This window comes from Poecilia mexicana, unplaced genomic scaffold, assembly GCF_051168715.1.
Source record: "Poecilia mexicana isolate PSO_F unplaced genomic scaffold, ASM5116871v1 scaffold_20, whole genome shotgun sequence".
NCBI classification, from domain to species: Eukaryota; Metazoa; Chordata; class Actinopteri; order Cyprinodontiformes; family Poeciliidae; genus Poecilia; species Poecilia mexicana.
Window position 1 is genome coordinate 14,491,624 of NW_028263389.1, and position 23,678 is coordinate 14,515,301.

The window sequence follows — 23,678 nt, forward strand, 5'->3', positions numbered from 1 at the left end:
TCAAGTGAAAGCTACGAGTTTCATATCCATGATTATGTCATGAAGAGATCAAAAAAATCACCCTTGATAAAAACCAATCACAGTTGAGAAGTGAGCGATGGCGACGGTGCTGATTAGTCAAATTTTCAGCTGTGCAGTGTACAGAAGCGGCATTGCAGTTCCAGAGCTCGACCTCTGCAAACACCGTTGTGTGCCGCCGAGTGATATTTCCCTCAGGCAATCATATTCAATAGCTGTAGCGCCGTAAAGCCTTCCTAGAATTGCTTTACTCCATTTTAAATTTACCCAAATGTGCTTTAATGAAAAGGTCAACGCATGATCTTACCATTTGTTGACAGGAAATCATAACTGTCAGTGTCAGCTGACAAGAAAGCCAAGAAAGCAGCTGCAAGAAAAGCAAAAACATGGATCAGCTGTGAGAATGAACTGCTAGCAAACAAGTGTGAGACTGTGTGGAACACTTGGCTGTAAGCACAAAAACAAATATTTACAAATAAAATATTTTTCGCTGTCATTGTAGCGCTGAATGGTTTAAAACAACCTAAACTATATCTACTGTCAGTCTGAAAAATAGAAAAACTAATTTCTATTTAAGGTCAGCTGCTTGTTTTCGTAATGATAAATTAAGTTTGATTTAATTTTTAGCGTTTAAATTGTAAAAAAAAAAAAAAAGGTTGCCAATGCTTCTTTCTGGAACACATAACGTAGGACATGTATGGAAAATAATTTTATTTTGAAGGAATGCATTTCTATAATTTATCATCTAAACAGCAGCCGCATTTATCAGAGAAATTTTTACTTACTTATAACGTAGTTATAGGTTTGGTTATAAAAGTATACATTATACGTTCTGCCAAAACTATCTTTTGTGCATAATTTATTCCCACGAAAAATGTTTAATAATCCACGTTTGCCAATTTATTGCTGAAAACACAAGAATTAATAGAGGAGTCTGAAAATACCTCCACTTTCTACTTTTCTCAGAGAAACTCGGGACCTGTAAAAACTTCTGCATGTTTTCAAAGGCGGCTTCATGCCTCAGTAAACAACACAATCAGCAAGCACTCAGAAACCATTAAAGCAACCAGGACCACAAGAGATTAAAGGAGCTCCTCTGACGGCAGATGAGTATGCACTAAGTAGATGATAATGAAGAGATCTGTCCAGACTGGTCAATGATATGACAAACAGATAAACATCACAGACTCAGTGAGTGGATGTAACTTGTAATGTCAGACGGACGCTCGGAGCACTTTTTTTAAGCCAAAGTTAATTTCAGCTACTTGCATTACTCCCTCAGAAAAGAAAGGTGTAAAGGAAAAAAAAAAAACTTTCAACTTTCAGGACAGGCTTTTTTTTGTATTAAAGATGATACAAGCTATAAAGACCATAATTTATCGTATAATATATTTTTTTACAGAGCATCAAGGTTTATATTTACTTCGACGAAACCTACTGTTGTATTCCTCTTCTTAAAAAAAATACCGTAAATTACTACTGTAAATAAAAAAAACTTTGTCCTTAATCACATACCTTCTAATAACAGAATTTTGTAAGTAGCAAATTTGTTAAAAATTCAACAAAATACACACAAATACAGTGAAATTAATTCTGTCCCGCTACATAGTGGACTCTAGTAGGTCTGGATATCTTTCAATAACCTTTAGCTATAGGTCTTAAAAACATGGGCTAAGTAATCAAAAGAATGTTTGAATTATAAAATTAGCACTTATTGGCAACATTAAATTGTTCATCCTCACACACGTATAATCATAGGCAGAGCTATTAATTGCAAGTCGTTAAAATAATAAACATTCAGATTTAATTTTAAACTGGCTCTATGAGACACTCCGATATTTAGACGCGTTTTTTAAAAATCCACAGTCAAGAGGACAACATGGAGAGTGTTTGTTTAGTGTTTTTCTTAATAGTTTGATGTCCTGCCAGCCTCTCGCATGCACATAGCAGACAAAATGGCTACCAAGCGTCTCAGATCTGTAGCACTCGATGAGCATGTGAAAGAAAATGTGACCGAGAGCCAGATGAAAATAATAAAACTGTACAGAGTTCAGTTGATCAATGCATGCAACCTGCTGAGAAGAAGAGAAAGAAGCCTCTAACTCGCAGACCAAAAAATATTTCAGTCAGAAATATCGGTTCAAAAACGCAGCATGGCGTCCGTGTGCTCTTTATACCAATGCATTGCAATCCAGTGCAATCTAGACTTGCTGATTCACCATTAGTCTCATGTTTCTATTTTTTAATCCTATCTTTGATTGTACACGTCACGAATGCAGCATTAGAGCCTCAGCAGCCATCTTGCCAAAACAGAGCTGAGACGAGGAGGGAGGAACTGCCTGTCTGACTGAGTCATATGACTGCACAGTCTGCAGACAACTGCAGCGACCGGAAAAAAGTGTCTAGACGAGTCTAAGCTCATCTCAGATGAAGTAGGCTAGCAGCTTCTCACACAGATTAGTTGCAATTTTTCCAAAAATCAATTATTTCTGATTATCTATCTAATTAAATTATTTGAAAAGTATTTTTAAAAATTTACATATTTATGGTAAATAATGAAGACCATCAAGCGCATCGTATAAACTAGGTGAGGTTACATGCCTTCTAGGCTTTCCAGGTTTCAGCAAACTCACAACTTTACAATTATTTTTATTTTTTTTACTTAATGCTCCAAATATTAGTTTTGGTTTTCATTGTGGACTTTGAGTGTTTAATCTTATCTAACTTAGTCCTATATAAAATCCATGTTTTAAGGATTATTGTACTTTGACGCTAAAATCTTAGGATGAATGAGAGAACTTATAGGGAAGTTTTTGGGAGATAAACAATAAATATAGGAAGGAAGACTAAAAGTTTTGATACAGGGTCCAAAATATGGTGCATTTATTATTTAAGCGTTAAAGGCCTTGTGTAGTTTAGGCCAAATTTCTAAGCAGCAATGTATTAGAGCTCCTCAACATATTGAATTGCAATCATAACAATTAATTCACATTCCCCATGCTAGTGATAAATGTTACCAGTTGGATTCAGTTTCATTGGCACTGATGCCTTTCAAGGGCAGTAAGGTGGAATTTAATAACTTAGATCCAATTAAACAATAATACATAATTTAATTCTTTCATAATATCTATCTATCTATGGGAGAAAAATATATATCCCTAAAATTTATCCCAAAACAAACCTTTATGTGCTGTTATAGGCTGCCTCGTGCATGATGCACTCATCTTGAACTCCATGGGTGAGGAACAACTCCCTGCAGAGCATAAACAGACACAATAAAGGGAAGCATTTCATAGAGTTCATAATTCATCATGATGTAACAATTTAGGTGCATGTTGCGTAGGATAAATAGAATACAGCTTTTTCGGGGAAAAAGACGAAATCCCCAGTGCTTGGTGCTGTGGCTGAAAGGGTTAAAGTAAACGCACTGAAGCCAGGTTGTGCCCCTCAGGTGACTGCTGAGTAAACACAGAGCTCGGGCGCGCGTGGAGTTAATCAAAAAGCCTGGCGTCAGCAAAGGTGCGTCACCTGCGCATCTTCCTGAAGTAGTGTGTGAATGAGGTCAAGTCCCCACAACAACACCGCTATTGTCTGGCATGAGTTGCACAAAATAATACGAACACGAATGCGGTGCGAATTATTTTTTAACAGCACAAATGAATGGGACTATCTCTTCTCCCACTCTGTTGCGTATGTAAGCAGAGGAAGATGTTGGAGAAAAAGCGCTAAAAAATACGAAAAGCACTGCTGTAATGCTGCAGCACCCGCTCTGTTAGGCTGCTTGCACTCCAGGGTTTGCCTTAACCTACCTGGGCACAAGGAGCTGTCTGCCTGCTGATGGACTGCAGAAGAGGGGGGAAAAAACTTTGTTTTTTTTTTTTTGTTTTCTAAAGAAGAAAAATAAACATTTCGTCAATGCGTGGCGACTCAGGGCGAAGCGACGTCTGAGGAGCGCAAAGATCCAAATTTCCCAGCAGGCGGCTTCCTTGTAGACGCACAGAGACCCGTAAAACTCCATTTCCAAATTTATCAATTTGAGACAGACTCCAGACAGTCTCCTAACGGTTGCGTGCCTGGTCCCCTCTCACGCGCGTGCACGCGAATGGCGCGGGAAACGGCGGCGATGACAGATCTTCCCCGAAAGGACACCCCGCGCGGCCAATAGCGATAAGGGTTATGAGATGGGGAGCCAATCAGAATGGGATATCAGCGTGACGTCCCGCCCCTCATCCTCCTCCTCGCCCGTCTGTTGACAGTGAGTGCGCTGAATAAAACAACAGTCTGAGTCAAGCAGTTCATTGCACATAGATCTGGGTCACTGACTGCAGCTTATTCACTCTGGGAAAAGGGGAGCGGGTGCATGACTGAATGTGTTACAGAGAAATGATATCATGTTTAATTAACAAAGCCATCTTTATAGAATTAATTTCCTTACACTAGAATGACAGACAAAGCGCCTTACGAAAGTTTTCACAACCCTTGAATTTTTAAAAGCGAATTGGCATTTACATGATAGACCAACACCAATATAACATAGGAGAAGGACAAGAACAGTTTCTCCATTTAAAAAAAAAAAAATATATATATATATATATATTAATCTTTTCTGCAAAACAGTATTTTGCTTGTAGTTCAATCAAGAATTTCAGGTAATGTCTTATCAAGCCAGAGCACCTTCTTCAACATGTTTGGTGTGGCTTGGCTTGTGGCAAACACTGACTCTTATGGCATTCTACAGTGGTTTTCTTCTAAGCACTCTTCCAGAAAAGCCAGATTTATGGAGAGCCTAAATCATAATTGTTCTGACAGGTTTCCCCCTCTAAATTGTGGATCTCTGTTACCATGGTCCTTGTTGTGGTATGTTTAAAGTTTGTACTTTTTCCATTTTTAGGATGAATGATGCTCATCCCACTTTTTTTTGCATTTCCATTTGTAAAAAACAATTGAAAATTTTGAATCATTTACCTTCCAGCTCACAAGTATAAACTACTTTATATGGGTCCGTCACAAAAAAGTAACTAGTAACAAATTAGTTTGAAGTCTGTGATTCTAATGTGGCAACAACACCTTTCAAGAACTGTGCAGAGTTTTTCTGAGGCTAAATTAGGAGTAAACTCTGCATATTAGAATGAGCGGTAATGTAATGGTTTTACAGGGTTGAAACATATATTTTGGGCACATCAAAGGCCTTCTAAATTCCTTCTTATGTGCATCTCTCTATGTTCATCTACAAGTAAACTGGTCCTGCTTCTCAACAAGTATCCATGTTTTTCAGAAACTATGGATTTGGTCTTTGTTTCTGTCTTGGTTTGGTTTTGTGCCCTTGTCCAGGAGACGCTCAAAGTTTGGGATATAGTTTTACAACCCAGTCAACGTCTCCACAACCTTTTCTCTGATATGTATGCTGTCTTTTTTTTAGTTTGTTTGTTTTCTTTTGTTTTATTTTTATTTATTTTTTTGTCTTCCTGATGCTGTTTGATCTCTGATGTTCTTAAACAAAGTTCTGAGACATTCACAGAACAGATGGTTTATACTTTTAACAAATGAGTGACTCTGAAGGCAGTAGTGTGCACATCGCATCTTTCAGATTTTTATTTTTAAACATTTCCTTCCATGTCACAGATAAGACAAGACAAGACAAGACAAGATAAGATAAGATAAGATAAGATAAGATAAGATAAGATAAGATAAGATAAGATAAGATATTATATTGATAGGTAGGTTTACCAATACTTTCTGGCAAAGTTCACAGAGTTCAAATTTTCCATTTATGCTAGTGGGGTAACCTTTAACTTCTACCCATTTAGATAAGCAGCTCCCCAAACGGTTTCATTCACAAAATTAATCTCTTGCAGGGACATTCCGGTCCCATTCCTCAGCGCTAGTACCACTTTTTCTCAGGACAGCTCCTGATCCTCAAGTATTGACATCAGAAAACTTTTGTGTCGCACAAAACAACTTCCAAGTCGGCATATACATTCTGTCAAAGTCTACACAAGGCGTACAGACAAGTTTGTTGTAAAGAAACCTCTGTCCTTCGGATGGGAAATAGCAAGTCTTGTCTCCTTCAGCTTTGTGCCCTTTAATTTGCATTGTTATGGAAAACCACTGGATTTGGACAGAGCACGGAATCATTGAGGTTACCATAATAGAGAGTGACAGCTCCTCCTTTTCAAATCTATTTGGAAGTAAAATCAAAATTCCTGGGAAAGAAAATCCAGGGGGCATAGAAATATCTTTTACAGCTCTGAAAACAGATGTTTTAGGATGTGCAATATGAATTGCACCTGCAAAATTTAAAGTATTAGCTAGTGGAAAACATTTCTTATGCCACAAAAATGAAACAACTCCTGACCTTTGTTGCCTTTGTTATTGTTTTGAAATTGGAAACAATATTTTTTTTTATTGATCGGTTCCATTCCACAGTATCTATCTGTGTGGAATAACTGTATCTTAATATTTGAAAGAAAAAAATGTGTTCAGTCCAACCAGTCTATTAATATTCATAGACTGATTTTATTTTTATTTTTTTACAGGGAAGTCCCTTAATACCTTCTCAAATTAAAAGTCTTGTGGGTGATCCTCTTCATTGCCCTGCCTTTTTAGATATTGGCCTTGTGGCGCAACAAAATAGCCTCTTCCTCGCCACAGGACCCTATAATGAGCCGATACAATAAGGCTTCAGTTCAAGTTCACTGCTCACCTCTCTTTGGTCTCTCTCAGGGTCTTTGTTGACGTTTGTCAGCCCAGAGGAATTTGGGGGTTAGAATTTGGCTGCAAAAGCCAATGGCAGACTCAGACCACAATTTTGACTCCCAGAATGACACACAAAAGGGGGAAACGTTTGCTGATTGAAAAACGGTTTCAAGCTGTCAGACAAGAAAAGACATGGGGGTAAAAAAGTTGGCTTATTTAATTGGCATAATGTGACCTAAAACTAAGAAAATATCATTTTTACACTTGCAGCTAATTTTCAGAGAGTATTATAGACCCATTTCAAATCATTTTACAAAAAAATGCACATTTTTTGTTAATGTATGGAAGGAAAGCTTTTCCAATTTTAAGCCAATTAGGCATACCAAAATCATTTTTACTTCTTACCTGCCAAAAATGTGCTGGGTTTTGAGTTGCTCATCCTAGTAGTTTGCTGGATTTTTAGCCAATTTCTCATTTGTTCCCACATTTTCACCAGGATTGAGATCTGGGCTTTTTGGTGTCTCCTCCCAAATATTGACATTGTGGTTCAGAAAAACAACTAATTTGTCTCTGGGTCGCTGTCATTATGGAAGGGCCATTTGACCCAAAGTTTTGCATTCCTGGCTTATGCCTTTACATTTATTTCCACAAAAGGTTATTTTGTAATCATCCTTTCTATTTTGTGAAGTGCATTAGTTTCTTCTGCACCCAAACACTCCCACAAGATAATGCGGCCACTCCTATACTTCACAGTTCTGAAGTAAATGTCCGTGTTGGGGCCAACAATATAGGTATTCATGAGCACAGAAGTCAAGTGTTTAAAGACTAGAAGCTGTGACAAGTTTTTCATTTCACTTTTTACATCTTTTACAGGTGATTTGAATGATTACTAATTGCCGATTAAACCCAACTGGTTAGATTTAGTCACTCTGACTTGGGATAAAATAATAATAACAATATGCTGTGGAGAAAACTGAATATTTGACTTCTAATGGAAGTATATATATTTTTTCCAGTTGATAAAGTCAAGAGTTTGACTCTTTTTACAGAACAAATGTGTTGGTTATTTAGGAGTCAGTTGAAACACTATTAATATTTGATTAACACCATTTTAGGATTTCTGAAAACATCACTTCACTGGATAGATCCAACAGGGATCTATCTGTAGAAATAAGTTTTTCTAATCATCTATTATATGTTAGTGTATCTAAATCTAACAAAACCGTTTTGAGTTGTTTTACTGACTAAAACATGAGATATTTGTCTTAGTGCACAACACAGCTGAATTTCAGAGAAACTTTCAATCTCTGATGCATTTGCTTGGGTATTATGTTTCTTTGGCGATATATTTTTTGATCAGTGCAGCTTGTTTCAGTTGAAACATGGGACATAACTATACTGAGTGGAAGCACTAACATTGCTTCTGTGAAAATATGAAAAAGGCATTGGATAGATTCTGTTTTTTATATAGCATATCAGATGTTTAGTGTCATTAAACTAAATTTACCTGGAATTACTGCAAAACAATTATAATCTCCTTAATTTAGCAGAGCAAACCTACAGACCTGATACTTTATGGGCTTGCAGACAGTACAGTCTATTTCCAATTAAGGGATATAATATATAAAAGATGGTTACAGACCTTTAGCCATTACTGTCCAATCCGATCTTTAGTCACTAAATGCTTATAAACTCTGTGTAGAGGCTTGATTATCGCTTCCGGCCCATAATTATCATTCCTGTTGTGCGTGACACAAGAGGCATTAGAGAGGTCAAATGGAAAGGCTTTAGGCATTTAGGCTAGGGGTTTTGCAAAACATCAACTGTGATTGTAGAGTGCTTTGAGGTGTTTTTTCAGTTTCTATCATACAGACCTTTTACAGTGCCTTGTGAAAGCATCACATTTCATCTTGTTACAGCCGCAAACGTCAAAGACACATTGGTAATTGTTACAGACCAACCAAAAGCAGTTTCACTTCTGAGGTGGGATAATAATAATAAATTGGTTTTGAAAGGTAGTCACAAATAAAAAAGTCTGTAAAAATGTGGTGTGCATTTGAAAGGTTAAGTTCATTACCTGGAAATGGAAGGAGCTTGGCACCAAGAAATGTCCACATCTAAACTGACAGGGAGAGAGCAAATCTGGTCTCACTGAGGAGGCAAGACAGTGATTGTTGAAAGAAAGCCTTAAAATGTGTTATTTGCAATTTGCCACAAGCCATGCAAGGGACATCCACAGCAACCATATGAAATTAGCACTTCTGGTAGATGAGACAAAATGTAACATTTCTGTCCGACATGATAAAAGCCAGTACTGCTTTCTCTTCACTATTATCCAAATTACCTTATGGTGGTCTATTACACAAAGCCATACAAGAATATGCTGACAATGTGGTTGCAACATGGAAAAGTGTGGAAAAAGTTCAAGGGTATAAATACTTCAAAAGGGCCTATAGGGCCATAGGGCGTTCATGTTCAATCAATCAATCAATCAAATTTTATTTGTATAGCACATTTCAGCAGCAAGGCATTTCAAAGTGCTTTACATAATTAAAATAAAAACAACATGTGGCATTGAATAAACAATGAGAAAGAGAAAGAGATTTTGAAAAAGATTAAAAAAGATAAAAACATTAAAACCCACACCAATTTTAGGACTTCAGTTAAACATTGCTTAACTGGGGCTCTAACCCTCTGGGATTTTAGGCAAAAACTCTGTTTGACAAGGACTCCAACCTCTAGGTTTTTAGTTGAAATGCCGTCAACTGGGACTCTAAACCCCGTAGGACTTTAGTTAAACGTCGTTTAACTGGGACGTTTTCCGGGGGCCTTTATATTATTAAAATGTAAACAGTGAGAAAGAGAAATAAAAAGAAATTAATAAATAGATAAAAACTAAAGATAAAAACATTAAAAACATCGAAGACATCAAAACCCGCACTCTAACCCTAATTTAGCCATAAGCAACTCTAAACAGGTGGGTTTTAAGTTGAGATTTAAAGGCACCCAGTGTTTCAGCTGTTTTACAGTTTTCTGGAAGTTTGTTCCAAATTTGTGGTGCATAGAAACTGAATGCTGCTTCTCCTCGTTTGGTTCTGGTTCTGGGGATGCAGAGCAGTCCAGAACCAGAAGATTTGAGGGGTCTAGAAGGTTGGTATAGTGATAACAGATCTTTAATGTATTGTGGTGCTAAACCGTTCAGTGATTTATAAACTAACAACAGTATTTTAAAGTCTATTCTCTGAGCTACAGGGAGCCAGTGTAGGGACTTTAAAACTGGTGTTATGTGCTCTATCTTCCTGGTTTTAGTGAGAACGCGAGCAGCAGCGTTCTGGATCAGCTGCAGCTGTTTGAATGATTTGTTAGTCAGACCTGTGAAGACGCTGTTGCAGTAATCAACGCGGCTGAAGATAAATGCATGGATGAGTTCCTCTAGGTCGTGCTGAGACATTAGTCCTCTAATCATGGAGATGTTCTTCAGGTGTTAGAAGGCCGACTTTGTGACTGTCTTAATGTGGCTCTGAAGGTTCAGGTCAGAGTCCATCACTACTCCCAGGTTTCGGGCCTGATCGCTGATTTTCAGTTGTGATAACTGAAGCTGAGCATTGATTCTAGTTAGCTCCTCTTTAGGTCCAAAGATAATAACTTCAGTTTTGTTTCTGTTCAGTTGGAGAATGTTTTGGCACATCCACACATTTATCTGTTCTAAGCATCTATTCAGTGATTGGATGGGTTCAGAGTCACCTGGTGACATCGTGATGTAGAGCTGTGTGTCATCCACGTAGTTATGGTAGCTAATCTTATTTTCTGTTATAACCTGAGCCAGTGGGAGCATATAAATATTGAAAAGAAGGGGTCCTAGGATTAAACCTTGGGGTACCCCACATGTGACCTTTGACCTCTCTGATGAAAAACTTCCAATTGAAATAAAGAAATCCCTGTTCTTTATGTAAAATTCAAACCAGTTGAGCACTGGACCGGAGAGTCTGACCCAACTCTCCAGTCAATTCAGTAAAATGTCGTGGTCAACAGTGTCGAAAGCTGCACTGAGGTCCAACAGAACCAGCACTGTGGTTCTCCCACAGTCTATATTTATATGTTGTTTGTGTTCACAGCAGTGAGACTGCATAGCTTAATAAAACCATAATTTTTTCTATGTATTATTCATGCGCATACATCTTATATTTTATAGATAAATAGTGTACTATTCTGCAGACAGATCCTGCTCTTCTTTCAGCTTCTCCAAGTGTGTTCTTGTCCCTCAGTACATAGATAGCATCATAAAACATGGTAACCCCAAAAGACACTCCATGTTTACAAAACTTGTACAAATTATTTAGGGAAACTCAGATGTTTCAGTAGGAAAGAACAATGGGCACACTGATGCAACTTTTTCAAATTGTGAGCTGGCCGGACCAGACTTTATCTTTCCCCTGGTTCTGTGAGAGGTGTTACATTCCTATCTACAGGCATTACATTTCTATCTCACCACACGTTTCGGACTTCTATTGGTAGAAAATGTTGAAAACCTTGTGTCATCTCCCTTCAATTCACTGTTTTGACCAATCACATAATATCCCAGTACGCATTATAAGTCTTGATAAGCTCAAGAAGTATGAATTCTTCTGAAAAATATTGAAAATATTCATTGAAATAAATAAACAAACGCATAGGGTGGCTTAAGCACCCAATATCTTCATATCATTGCAACGCCTCTAAGTCTCTTGGTCATTCTAAGCAGTTCACACATACGGGCTTTAATAGTAGTGAATTAAAAATAAATTGTGCATCCGTCCTAATGCAATAGTGCAACGTGTTCTTGTTACCGTTAGAAGTGCATCCAGTGGGTCTATGCAGCAAAAAAGATCGAAGGACCTGCTTGTCTCTCCACCCCCAATGCATCATCGCCGCAAACCTGTCTCTGCCATGTTTGTACCGTCGTCGTGGGGAGAGACTGCTACTGTATAGACGCTATTCCACACTACTCCGTTTTTTAGCTATCATAATGTTGACGTTCTGAGTATTAGATGCACCCACTGCTTCTGTAAACATTAAGCGGTTGGGCTTTGCACAATGGCAGCCGACGCTCAGGGTGAGTATTTTTTTTTCTTGACCTACAAATGCTAAATTGGCTGTAAGCTAACATGGCTAGCTAATGCTAATGGCAGCTTTTAAGGAGGCTGCAGCCAAGGTTGTAGGCCGTGTTGTAGACCAGCGACGGAATGTAAAACATCAAAAATGTTAACAACGCCAATAACAACATAGCACAGCTAATTTTGTTAACGTGATAATAATCAATTTAATAAACTACTTCAATCACGTTGAGGCTATAAGAACGAAACAATTACACGCCAGCTAGCGCGCAAGCTAGCACACAAGTTAGCATCTAAATTGGTGCAAACTTGCAAGAAAAATCTGTCAACTTTAGAATGGCTGATATAACCTCAAAGTAACGTGATGTTTAGTGGTTTTACATTTACATTACCGTTATTTATTTGGTGTTATGTATTTGGCCTGTTTTCGTTTAATGTGTAGCCCGCTTTTAATATCGTACGACAGCTAGCTTTACTTTCACAATGTTATTTTACAACCATTGATTTGACGTGCAATGGAACATATAACATGCTGAGACCTTTTTAATCAATGTTATATTTTGTATGTAAAGTTGAACTAAAAACGTGTCCAAGAGGGTACCATCTGTGAGACAATTTACGGAGTGTTTTTACTAGAGGCTTGTTGTGTTTACTTGGTTTTAGATTATTGGGGGCATTAGAAGCCTCAAAGCACGTTAGATTTAAAACCAGTGTAGTTCTTAGCTCACCCAAAATAACATTACTGTGCACATATAGATGCATTAATAATTGCTTCCAGATTATACAGTATTTTTAAATAAATGAATGAATTAGTTAAATTATGTATTAAGCTTGATATTTAAAAACCTTAAGGGCAAAAAAACTTACTGAGTGGTAAAATTTTACTTTATTACAAGGAATGCGCAGTGTTGTTTCCATTACTATTTCCATCTCATTACTGTTTGATTGAGGGTTGTTTTGGTAAGTATCTGTATTTTAGGGTAATGGTGTAGTACAGCGTAAAAGAATAAATATTTTTTTTATCTTTTTAGTAAATGCGCAATAATGACAGCGAGAATACACCTTATTAATGTCTTCAAAATTAGAAGTTTATATACAGAATGATTAATGTCTCTTTAAATTTTCCATGATTTTGGAAAATTCTGCACACAGCACACAGCTGAGTTAATTGGAGGCCGACCTGTGGATGTATTTTAACACCTGGAACAGACTGCTTTCTTTTTTGAAATGTTAGGAAAGAAACATAAAATGTCAGATTTGAGTTTGCGAATGAGCACAGGGACAAACACCTTTATTTTGGAGACATGTCCAAAATAAATAGCTGATTATTCCAAAGTGGAACTGTTTGGTTGTAAGGATAAAATCGGATGCTTGTAAGCCTAGGAACACCAATCCATCTGCGAAGTATGGGGTTGCTTCAGGAGTAACTGGTGCACCCTAAAATAGATTGCATTAGGAAATAATGTCATGTGGAAGTGTTGAAGCAACATCTAAATCAATCAATCAATCAATCAAATTTTATTTGTATAGCACATTTCAGCAGCAAGGCATTTCAAAGTGCTTTACATAATTAAAATAAAAACAGCATGTGACATTTAAAATAAACAATGAGATACATTCATAAAAAGGCTTGTCACAATAACAACTTTTGCTTGATTATAAATTGTCTCAGAAGTTATTGTGATAAATAATAATATTGTCGTTTTGAGAACATTTTCAAGTAAAATAATGATAATGGCATAATAACGCAAGAACACATTCCCAATCATCAGTAAATACTAGAGAATAGTCTCAGAATTTGGAAAGGATATATTTCTGTGCCGGTCCCACCTATTTAGTGAATGAATAATGTTTATGGTATTTTAATTTATGTTTTTCAAATTGTATTATGCTTTTAGAACAAGAACTCAACTCATGTAGGGAAGGAATCTTTTACAGATGCTATTTTTTTTAAAAAGTATATGCATTCAGATTCTGAATATATTTATAAACCTGGAAATCTTTATGCATGTATTAAGGGTGCACCCAGTTGTTGGTGTTCCCATTCTACATTTTAGTTTTGAGTTTTTAAATAAGGCTAAAGTCTGACGTAACAGAGTCTGCATTCTTCTTATTCATTGAGGTTTGTAGCTTTGAAACATTTTGTTTTTATTATTTTTAAGTGATCCCAGATGCACAGTTATGCTACTTGCAGTATTCTGACCTCTTTTTTTGTGCTGCTGTTTTCTAATTTTTTAGATTTTTATGTTACAAATTGAAAAATGTATGCGCTGTAAGTTCCACACCTAGAATCAAATAAAAGAATGTTGTCAAGTTTTGTTCTCAGTAAACTGGTATGTGTTTGCTATAGCGTTGGTATGTCTGTAATACTCAGATGTACCAATGCTAAGTCAACCTGCATGTGACTCCTTGCCATAGTTGCAGTTTTTAAAAACTTCATGGTTGAACCTAAAAAGTATTCTCCATTAATATCAGTGAGCAACTTTTCATGATTCAGACAGAGAATTAAATAAAGTCTTGAACTAATCTAAAAAGTTAAACTTAAAGTACATTTAGGATACGTGCTGAAGTACTGTGGTGAAACTTGTCCCCATCTCATTAACCTATTTTTTTAAGTTTCCTCTCTCATTTCTCTTTCCTCTCTTTTCTAAATGTCTTTAGGGCATATATTAAAAGCTGCTTCAAGGGTGCTCATACACAGAAGTGTAAGCTAATTAAAGTTTGGTATTAAGTAGCTAAAAACACATTAGCTAAGAACACTTCTGCACTTGTAAATGTTATTCACAGGGTAGAAATTTCATCACATAGCACAAAAATCCTCCTGGACCAGTTGCTGTGAAGAATGGCCAATCTTGCTTTGGATTTCTAATATCTGGCCCTCAACTTTGTAGCTCTTCGTTATGCCTTGTGCCTCCAGCGGTTCAGTTTTTATGGCCATGTTCGTAAATGTTAAGTTAACATCAAAAGTTAGATTGTTTCTTGAAGTTTTCGTTATCAGGATAATATTATCAGTTAGTGTTGACAAAGATTGGAGTTGCTGAACTCTACTATTATTAGATATTGAGTATTAATAGACAATATCTTAAGTTGCAGTGCTTGACAATAATCATGTAACTGTATTTTGTTTTAATTCATTGCTAGTAATTTTATGTCTATGCAAGATTGTTTGCAGATGAAGCGTTTTATGTGCTGTTGCTGATTTGTTAATTTATTCATTGAAGCTTTCACATAAAATCTTGTCCCTTTTTGTTCCTAGCTCACTTGAATTATTAAATGAGAAAATACTATTGTTATCCAAAAACAATTAAATATCTAAACTGGTATTAAAGATGATATGTTTTACTGCAGAACTGCAATTGGTAGTATATTTATAAGAGAAACTGTTTCTCTGTTGCAGACTTTGACTTTGATGAGTATGACAAACCTGGTGCCGAGCGTTCCCGCAGAAGAAGAGGTGGAGAAGATGCTCTGGAGAGGTAAAACCTCACATCAAAATGATCTTCCTTTCATACCTGTGACTTTATTGGGATCCAAAACAGTCTTAAAATATATGAGACTTTGAATATTACCATTGAAATATGCTGCAAATATGAGCCTTCAATCATTAAACTTGTTTTGTGTTGCAAGCATACTTGCTGTTAAATGTTATATATCTACCATTTCTGCTTTATAGCAGTTGATTTTTCTGCAGCAGTGCCCTGCGTTTAGTAGAGGGACTCCAGTGATTACGATTCATAGACGTAAACAATCCCTCTGCTATGGTGATGCTTGAGCTTGTTTGCTGCATTTACCAAGGCACAGTTACATAAAGCATTGATCTTATTGTTTAGTCAAACAGAAACTTAAAAGTGTGCTGTTAATCTAAGAAGTTAATGTTAAAAGTATGTTAGAACGCCCTCAAAATATACATACCTGTTATATGTATAGCTATGAAACATTAAAGATCTGTGTTAAATTTATTCATTTTTTGAGGGGAATGCTTAGCAATGTTAAAAAGAAATGTTGCCCAATGCTAATTTATAAAAATAAAGGTATTATGTCATTTGATAATGGCTCAATAGAGTGAAAAGGCTCAACTTCCTGGAAGGTTAATGTAAAAGGTCATGTAAAACATTGTATTTTTTATGAATAAAATATAGTCTTGCAGATTGACAACCAGATTGACAATATGGTTTTAGGTACAGTAAAAACTGTCTATTAAAATTTTCACCTTTAAGCTTCAGTTTATATGAAAATCCGGCTGTCAAGTCATTGTTTTTGTATCCTTCCAAATATGTAAAAGTCACTTACCTATTTAGTATGAAACAACTGAAAATTCCAACATAGAAATTGTTTAAGGGCAATTGTTTTTACACCGCTATCCTCATGTACAGGGCTTAAAGAGCTCTGGCCGGGGGCCGGATTTCCGGCTTTTCAAGCAAAGCGAGCATTGGACCAAACGGCCCGCCTCAACTAAGATGTCTGCCAGTCAGAATTCTAGCTCCCGTGTTCTTGACCAATGACTGTAAAACGGTTTGTAGAAAAGAAGCGCATGCATTCGGTTTGGTGGTTAAATCAAATGCGATATGAAAGAAGATGGAGTTTGTCTCACCCGGTAAAGAAACACGTTTACTTGAGAAAGGAATTAAAAACAAGTGGCGCCGGGCATGGCAAGAGGAAAGGGGACAAGACGGGAAGCTGGCGGAAATTTTTACAAAAGGGGGGCGCTGGGATTCCTTTGGGGGGGGCGTTTGGTCGAAGGTAAACTTTACACCTTACAATCACAACAATACCAGTTTAGATTTTGAGCAACTTCCTAAAACTGTATTGTGTAACATTAAATCATGCCTGGCTGCAACTGTATCGATGGCAGCTCTGCTTCTTCTCTTAAGTATTTGTTTGCTTCTGCTACTGGTAGCTTCACCGCATCAGTTCAGCATTACCCCGGCTGATGACGTTGCTGTGATTAACTTTGCCTGGTGTCTGATTTTCTAATATTTTATGTTTTATTGAGGATTTTTGTACATATGTTTTGGCAGTTCTGTGATCATGTCAAAGCAGCAACTTATATTAAAAAGTGTTTTATTGTCTGTCTGGATGCTGCCCGCTTCCATGGAAGGACAACAGAAAATTGCTCTTATGAACATGTAATTACTAAAATCACAATACCCCCACCTTGTATCCCTCTAAAAAATGAACCCATTTAAATAAATAATTCCCTCCATGGTGATACCACGATAGAGAGCGTTCATTTTATCGCGTTAACACCGGAGCTGTAAGTGGTCCGGTATGAAACGGGTGTGACAGAACAACGGTACCACAGCACTTTTAAATTTTAATAATCAGAATACCAAAATTGTTTCCGCTGTTTTAAAAAGTTTGTCAGTCTGCCTTTTCCCGACCGCCCTGCACCTTAGGGGATAAAAAAAAACAAAAAAAAAAGAAAAACGACGCGCACATTGCCCAAAACTCTGAAACAGGAGAAGCGGGACATAAAACGGAGCGACGAACTAGATGTTAATTATGGCATAAAAACAGAGAATCTGACGCTGAACAGTGAAAAATCAACACGATGTGAAACACATGACGATTAGGCTGCGCAGCAGGTGATGAGTGAAGATTACTGATGGTGAGCGTCAATAAATGATAAAATAAATCTAGCAACAGGAAAGAAACTAAAGTGGACATAGCAATAAGCCAAGAGAGGATAATACTAATCAAAGGGAACTAAATGGAAATGAATGAAGAACAAAATCCAAGAATAAACTAAGAAACTAAAGTAAATACAGAGGAATAAACTGGCATGGCAAGACCTTTCAAGCAATAATTAATACAGAGGACTGTATGGCAAGAATAAACGCACACTATTTCCAGATTAAAGGTAAAATAATATTGTTGAAGTGCCATGGATTTGTTGAGGGACCTGGATATGGGATAGGGCGCGCTGGCCCGAAAAAGGTTGAGAAACACTGATTTAGTTGGTAATGTTTCATGTTGTAAATTACTTGCAAAAACATTAACTGAAAGGACTCTTATTTAATGTTGAGGGAATTTTGCCTGTAAGGCAAACCTTTAGGGCACATTTTGTTACATTTGTCACATTTTGTTTTGAGTTGAAATGTACTGAAGTCTTATTTAAGTTTGAGTGTTTAGCTTAATTGTATTGTTAGAAGCAATTCTTTGCACTTTTCAAAGACACTTTTTATTAAACTGTGGCAGTAGCAACGGTGTAGTTAATTTCTACCACCACTATAAGTTTCAGGCTCAGGATTTTTTTTTACTTTAAGCCCTGCATGTAGTAACATTTGGGGCTGCAAGATGACATGAATCTTCAAGATACTAAAGAATGACTAATGCTCTGTATTAAAAAAGACGAGGCAGGCTTAATTCTATCTGCATTATCCATCTATTTATATGTTTATTTGACACTGCTCTAATTTTATATTGTCCAGTGATTTGGAAGAGGATTTGTTGGAGGAAGACTGGCTGTCTGCTAAAAAGGTAAGCGTAAACAAAAATGTTTGGGAGTCAGTTATTGTTTCATTTTGCAGCAGCAAAACAATTGAGTTTGAAGCGGATTTTGTGCTTACGACAGGAATATGACGTCCAAAACATTAGGCAATATTACTGTTGAAACCCTTGAGAATAGTTGTGAGGATTGGACATGTAGCAGGTGGCTCCTCCGCAGGGGGAGCTGTTGATGTGAAACAGGAGGAAATGTAGTGGACAAAAAAGGCCAGTGTTGACCTGCCCAGATTGCCTTCACCACATGGGAATAAAGCATCCTCAGGGGTTGGAGGTGACCTGCCCCCACGCCTTTAACAAACACACACACTCCTATAAGAGGCATAGGCGGCACAGTTTTAACATGGGCTGAAAATGTCACATTAGAATGATGTTTTTTTTTTTAACTTTGTTTTAGAATCCTTCAGAAATGTCAGATGAAGAGCTAAATGACGACCTTCTTCAAAGTGACGATGACGACCTGAACACGAGGTACATTTCCATAAAATAATGTTTCCAGATCATTTTTTAAGCTCAGATTTAGCATCAGTGTTTGCTTCTGTTTCTCTAACACATTAGCCCTGCCTCTTTTGCCTTTTTTTTATCAATCTAATTGGCATTTTTGTCAATGTAGCAACTAATTAAAGCAGCTGATTTCCCTCAAGATATTCAAAAACATTGTATGTAGTTCATTTCTTCAGTTTATTTCACATTTTGTGTTTTTTTCTTCATCAAAGAATATAGGTAGAGGAATCTCACTGCAGATTCTTCAAAGATATATACGGTGTCACCCTTATAACTTTTTCAGTCATGACTGTAGCTCTGAGTAATGTTTTGCTTTAAACCTTTTACTAAAATTAAATATTGGATTATGTTTCCATGTAATGTATTAACTTTATTCACCAGTTTATATCTTCTTTAAAAAGTGCTATTTTATATTTAAAATTAGCTAGACAAAGGTGCTTTGGCGCTTAGTCTACAGTATGATGATGTTTTCCACACTTTACAAAATGTTCAGCTGATTGGCAGCCTGCATTGACATGAAGGACAAATTCAAAGAAGAGAAATGTAAATCACCATTAATTGATTATTCAATTATTATTTGAATAAAAAATGGTCACATTCTGCTGATTTTTCATTTAGTCACTTAAGCTTTTTATAAAATACTGGAAGAGGCAAATAAACAAATAGTTCAATTTCTTTTTTAAATAAGAAAATAAACATCTTATGACCTGAAATACAATAACATAGCAGTCCTTTGGAGTACGCTTGACCGTTTGTGTCAAAGGATGCATCTGCAGCTAAAAATAATAATTCTGAAAACATATGAAAAGCTCAACCTTTTCTGCTTGACTTAGCATCACTTGTTCTTTCAGCAAATGACATTTTACTGAGCCTGTATACTTCAGCCAACAATTACTCCATTACTAAATTAGTTGACAATTATTTCAACAATCGTGTCGTCACGTTTAATAATTTAGCTTTTGTTGAGGTGATTAACTATCACAATGAGTCCCAGCAGCTCAAATGTTGTTTTTTCTCTCTCAGTGGTCAACATGCTACATACAGCATGGGAGCTTCCTATGACCAGCAGGGCAACTTGCAGGAAGCAGACTACACAGATGATGTCGTGAACCTGGGTGCAGAGGGCTGCGAAGAGGAGGAGGAGGAGTTCCGCCAAGAGGAAGAGGCGTACGCAGGATCCTACAACCAGGAGGACAACACAGAGATGTCTGGGAACCAAATTGATTACGGCGGAGAGCCAGCCGAGGGTGACGATGGTTACCAGTATGAAGTGCTAGACATCGACATCAACGAGACATTAGATGGTGAATTTCAAGTGAGTTTTCACATTTGCTTATTGCCGCTGTGTAAAGATTCGCACACAATTGCACCCACACGTTCTCCCACTCACAATTTCTCCCCACCTCTATTGTGTCCCGGAGATAATGTCTCGTCTTGGGAGAAGTCAGGATGAAAAAAAAAAAATCTATTCAGGAGACGGAGACATCTGGTGGCGTGTTTTTGGGCAGAGGACGATTAAAATCATTATCACCTCCTGCCAGCAAATTCTCCATCTTGCTGACAAAGTTTACTTGACGGCTTGTTTGGCCGCTGTCGCCTTCGAATCCCGCTGCCATTGTGACCTTGGACCGTGTATCTTTAGAGCAGCGAGAAGCCTCTTTGTGTCAGGGAGATGTGCTGCCAATCGCCAGAGGTTAATGTGGGAGGCTCCCCCCGCCCCACTTCTGGCTTTTACACTGGATCTGATAAAGTCTCACACAGGTGAAAAGATTATTGACCTTCCTAAGGACACTCCATACAGTTTTCTAATGATTGATGTTAGTTTCTCTTTTATTCGTTTCCCTTTCCTCTTTAGCCAGACTAAGAGGATCAAAGATAAGGCCGGATCCATGTGCAAATGTCTGTTATGCTCCATTTACCGTGTTGTGATTGTGTTTGGCACCTGACAGAGATATATTCGCCCACCTCCCCTTTCAAAACAAAGATAAGATGTCGACCTTCTTAGCCAAAGTGGCCGTCTCTTTTCAATCTAGGGGGATGTGTGCGTATAGATGCGTATTTGCTGTTTACAGAGTCACTAAACTGGTTGACCTTGACTCTTTGCTCACCCTGGTTTCATTGAGGATTACGTGGAATGGTTCAAATGATTAAGATGTCCTCTTCTCTTGGGAGAGTCACTCCATTTGTTTGCTTCTCTGCAAGTTTGTTTTTATGTTTTGCATTTATGTGCGTTCCAGTTGGGAGGTTAATGGGGTACAACAGAGAAACACTGTTGAGTGACCTGCAGCCTGACCTTATTTACCAGCTAATGCTTGTTATTCTGAATCGCTTTACTAGCTCTGTTAGTAAGTGGATGACTTGTAGATTTTTTTTTGCCTCTGCGGTAGACTTGTTTATTTTGAATTTATAATAATAAATTGCAACGAATCAGAAGCCAAATGAAAGAGTTATGAAGATAAAAAGAGAGAAAAACTGATTTGTCATCCTGGAATGTTGTGCTTCCTTCGCTACGCAGTCGTGAACTTACAGTTCAGCCAGTAACAGAGTGATTTGTGAGGAGTCAGTCAATGATATTTTCACCATCACTGAAGCAGGGAGGAGTGTTTTTATCTGTGCCTGCATTTCTGTATATCATGTCAAACATTTACATCTCATTGAATTTCAAATGCTGTCAGGAATAGTAATGAAGCCTTGCTCCCACTGTTATGGTAATTTGCCTTTGGAAAGGGGTGGGGCTCCCTGGTGCCTTCCAAATCCTCACCATAACATTTTGGTCTCCATTCTCTTTTGTTTTGTTTTTTTTTGTGTGTTTTTGTTGTTTTTTTTGTCTCTGTTGATGTAAAAATTGTATATATCTAAAATGCAAATCCTACATTAATTCAACAAACCTGTATTTGTCTTAATTCACTCACCTCTTGCTTCTATGCATTTGTCGAGATGCTGCTTGCTAGTTTGCTTTCTAACAAAAATAGGATTTATTTGCCAAGAATTTCTAAAATACAGTGGTACATTGTCAGTAAATATCAGAGAACTGACACTTACTTTGTGTATTTACCTTTAAGAATGAGGAATTTCAAAGATCCAATGGCAATGAAGCAGAAACGACTCAGGAGGAAAACGCTGAGGAGGGAAGAAGAGGAGAGCAGCAAGAAGAAGACGCTACAGAGGAACCTCCAGTCTATGAGACAGAGGAGGTGGGTCTGGACTGAGTGCTTTGATTAGTGATTAAATCTAAAACTACATAACACAGACTTCTCATTTGTATGACTTTTCTCAATTTTGCCATAATTTCTTTTTAACAAATTTTAACAAATGGGTATGTAAATAACATTTTTATTGTACCTATTAGAGATAAAAGAAAATAATCAAAAGGGGAATGTACCAAGTCAGAAATGAACTACTTTTCTAATCTACAGGGCTGCTTTTTGCCCACATTCCTGCAAAATAAAACTGACTTAATGGTATAAATTTTGAAACTACAGCTTAATCTTTTTTTTATTATTATTATTTGTTCAGTTTTACCAGTAATATTGGTGTCATTCTGTTGTGGAAAGTCAAAGGAGATATTGCAGCAAAACATTTCCTTAACCTTTCTTTGTTTTTATGGTGATGTTTTTATAGACCAAAAATGCTGTAAGTTCTTTGAAATTATGCATTTCATGGAAAACACAAACAATTTTTAGTATTTGACCTTTGACAGTTGACTGGTTCATCTGTGGATGTTTTTATATTATTTTTAGCACATTTTTTTCTCAGTAGGTGTTTTGTCAGGCTTAGGCAGCCTCTTGAGGCCCCAGGGCTTCAAGTTAAAGACCTCTGCTATAAAATGTACCTGTTTTTGATAAATGCAACTCTCTTCTGTAAAAGTCGTTATAATTTTTAAGATAATGTTTTTTTTTACACTAAAAACTTGGATGGACCAAAGAATAGTAACTGTGACATTAATTACTGTATTTGTAGCTGGAAACCTTTAAGTGGTTTACTTAATGTTTTATATGATTCTTTTTATTTTATTGGCTTTTATTTGCAGCAGACAGCACTTTAAATTATTGTAAATGAGAGGGATTTGGGGGGAAGACAATGCAGCATAAGTCCCAGATTCAGGAATCGAATCCTGAACGGCTGCAACTGCGCAACCTCTACACCACACACCGCCATGGTACTTGTGATTTTAATGCTGGGCACTGTCTCCAGGGTGGGAATAAGACTCTTCTCGAGGACGAAACACAGGAGGAATCTGATGAAGAGGACGAAGAAGGTGCAGAATCCGGCAGAATACGGTTTAAATCTGAGAGGAAGGATGGCGTTGTTGTGCGCCTGGCGGATTCTGGCAGTAAAAAACGGCACATCCCTGAAACTCTAGGTATGCTTTTTTCTGTTGATTATTTTTGTGGCTAATTTATACCTTGCTCCCTGAGAGGCATCAATATTATGTTTCCTTGTGTCTCCAGAGCTTTCAGACAAGGCCAAGAAAGACTTGATGGAGTTTGAGGTGCAGGAGCGGCAGAAGAGACAAAACCGTCACGGAGGCCGAGGCAGAGGAGCAGGAATGGGAGGAGGGGGGCGAGGAGGCAGAGGAAGAGGAGGTTTCTCTGGCTTTGGAATGGCAGATTTTAGAGGAGGACAAAGAAGAAAAATGCATGACCAAATGCTGCCCCTGATGGGAAACATGAGCATACAGGTAAACTGGTGAACTTTTCTGCCCAAATTCCATTTGCGTCCATTTGGATTTTTTGAAGTGCATAGTGGAAAGTGGTTCTCATTTACAATAATTTACGTATTATATACGAATTTATTGTGACAGACCAAAACACAGTTAGGGTATAGTTTTCAAGTGGATTGAAAATAATACATGGTTTTCAA

The 23,678-nt window shown here is 37.3% G+C and overlaps 2 protein-coding genes across 2 annotated transcripts in view; one reads left to right on the forward strand and one right to left on the reverse strand.

Annotated features, from left to right (window-relative positions):
• LOC148153410 (uncharacterized) overlaps window positions 1–23,678 on the reverse strand; it is a 440,640-nt gene that overhangs the window by 45,549 nt on the left and 371,413 nt on the right. The gene's annotated exons all lie outside the window — the stretch shown is intronic.
• rbm33a (RNA binding motif protein 33a) overlaps window positions 11,596–23,678 on the forward strand; it is a 36,420-nt gene continuing 24,337 nt past the window's right edge. The window contains exons 1-8 of the mRNA XM_015006315.2: window positions 11,596–11,806; window positions 15,205–15,283; window positions 18,239–18,287; window positions 18,709–18,782; window positions 19,839–20,130; window positions 21,878–22,009; window positions 23,010–23,178; window positions 23,267–23,496. Of these exons, the coding sequence (XP_014861801.2) occupies window positions 11,788–11,806; window positions 15,205–15,283; window positions 18,239–18,287; window positions 18,709–18,782; window positions 19,839–20,130; window positions 21,878–22,009; window positions 23,010–23,178; window positions 23,267–23,496 (1,044 nt within the window). The 5' untranslated portion in view covers window positions 11,596–11,787. The remainder of the gene's footprint in view (window positions 11,807–15,204; window positions 15,284–18,238; window positions 18,288–18,708; window positions 18,783–19,838; window positions 20,131–21,877; window positions 22,010–23,009; window positions 23,179–23,266; window positions 23,497–23,678) is intronic.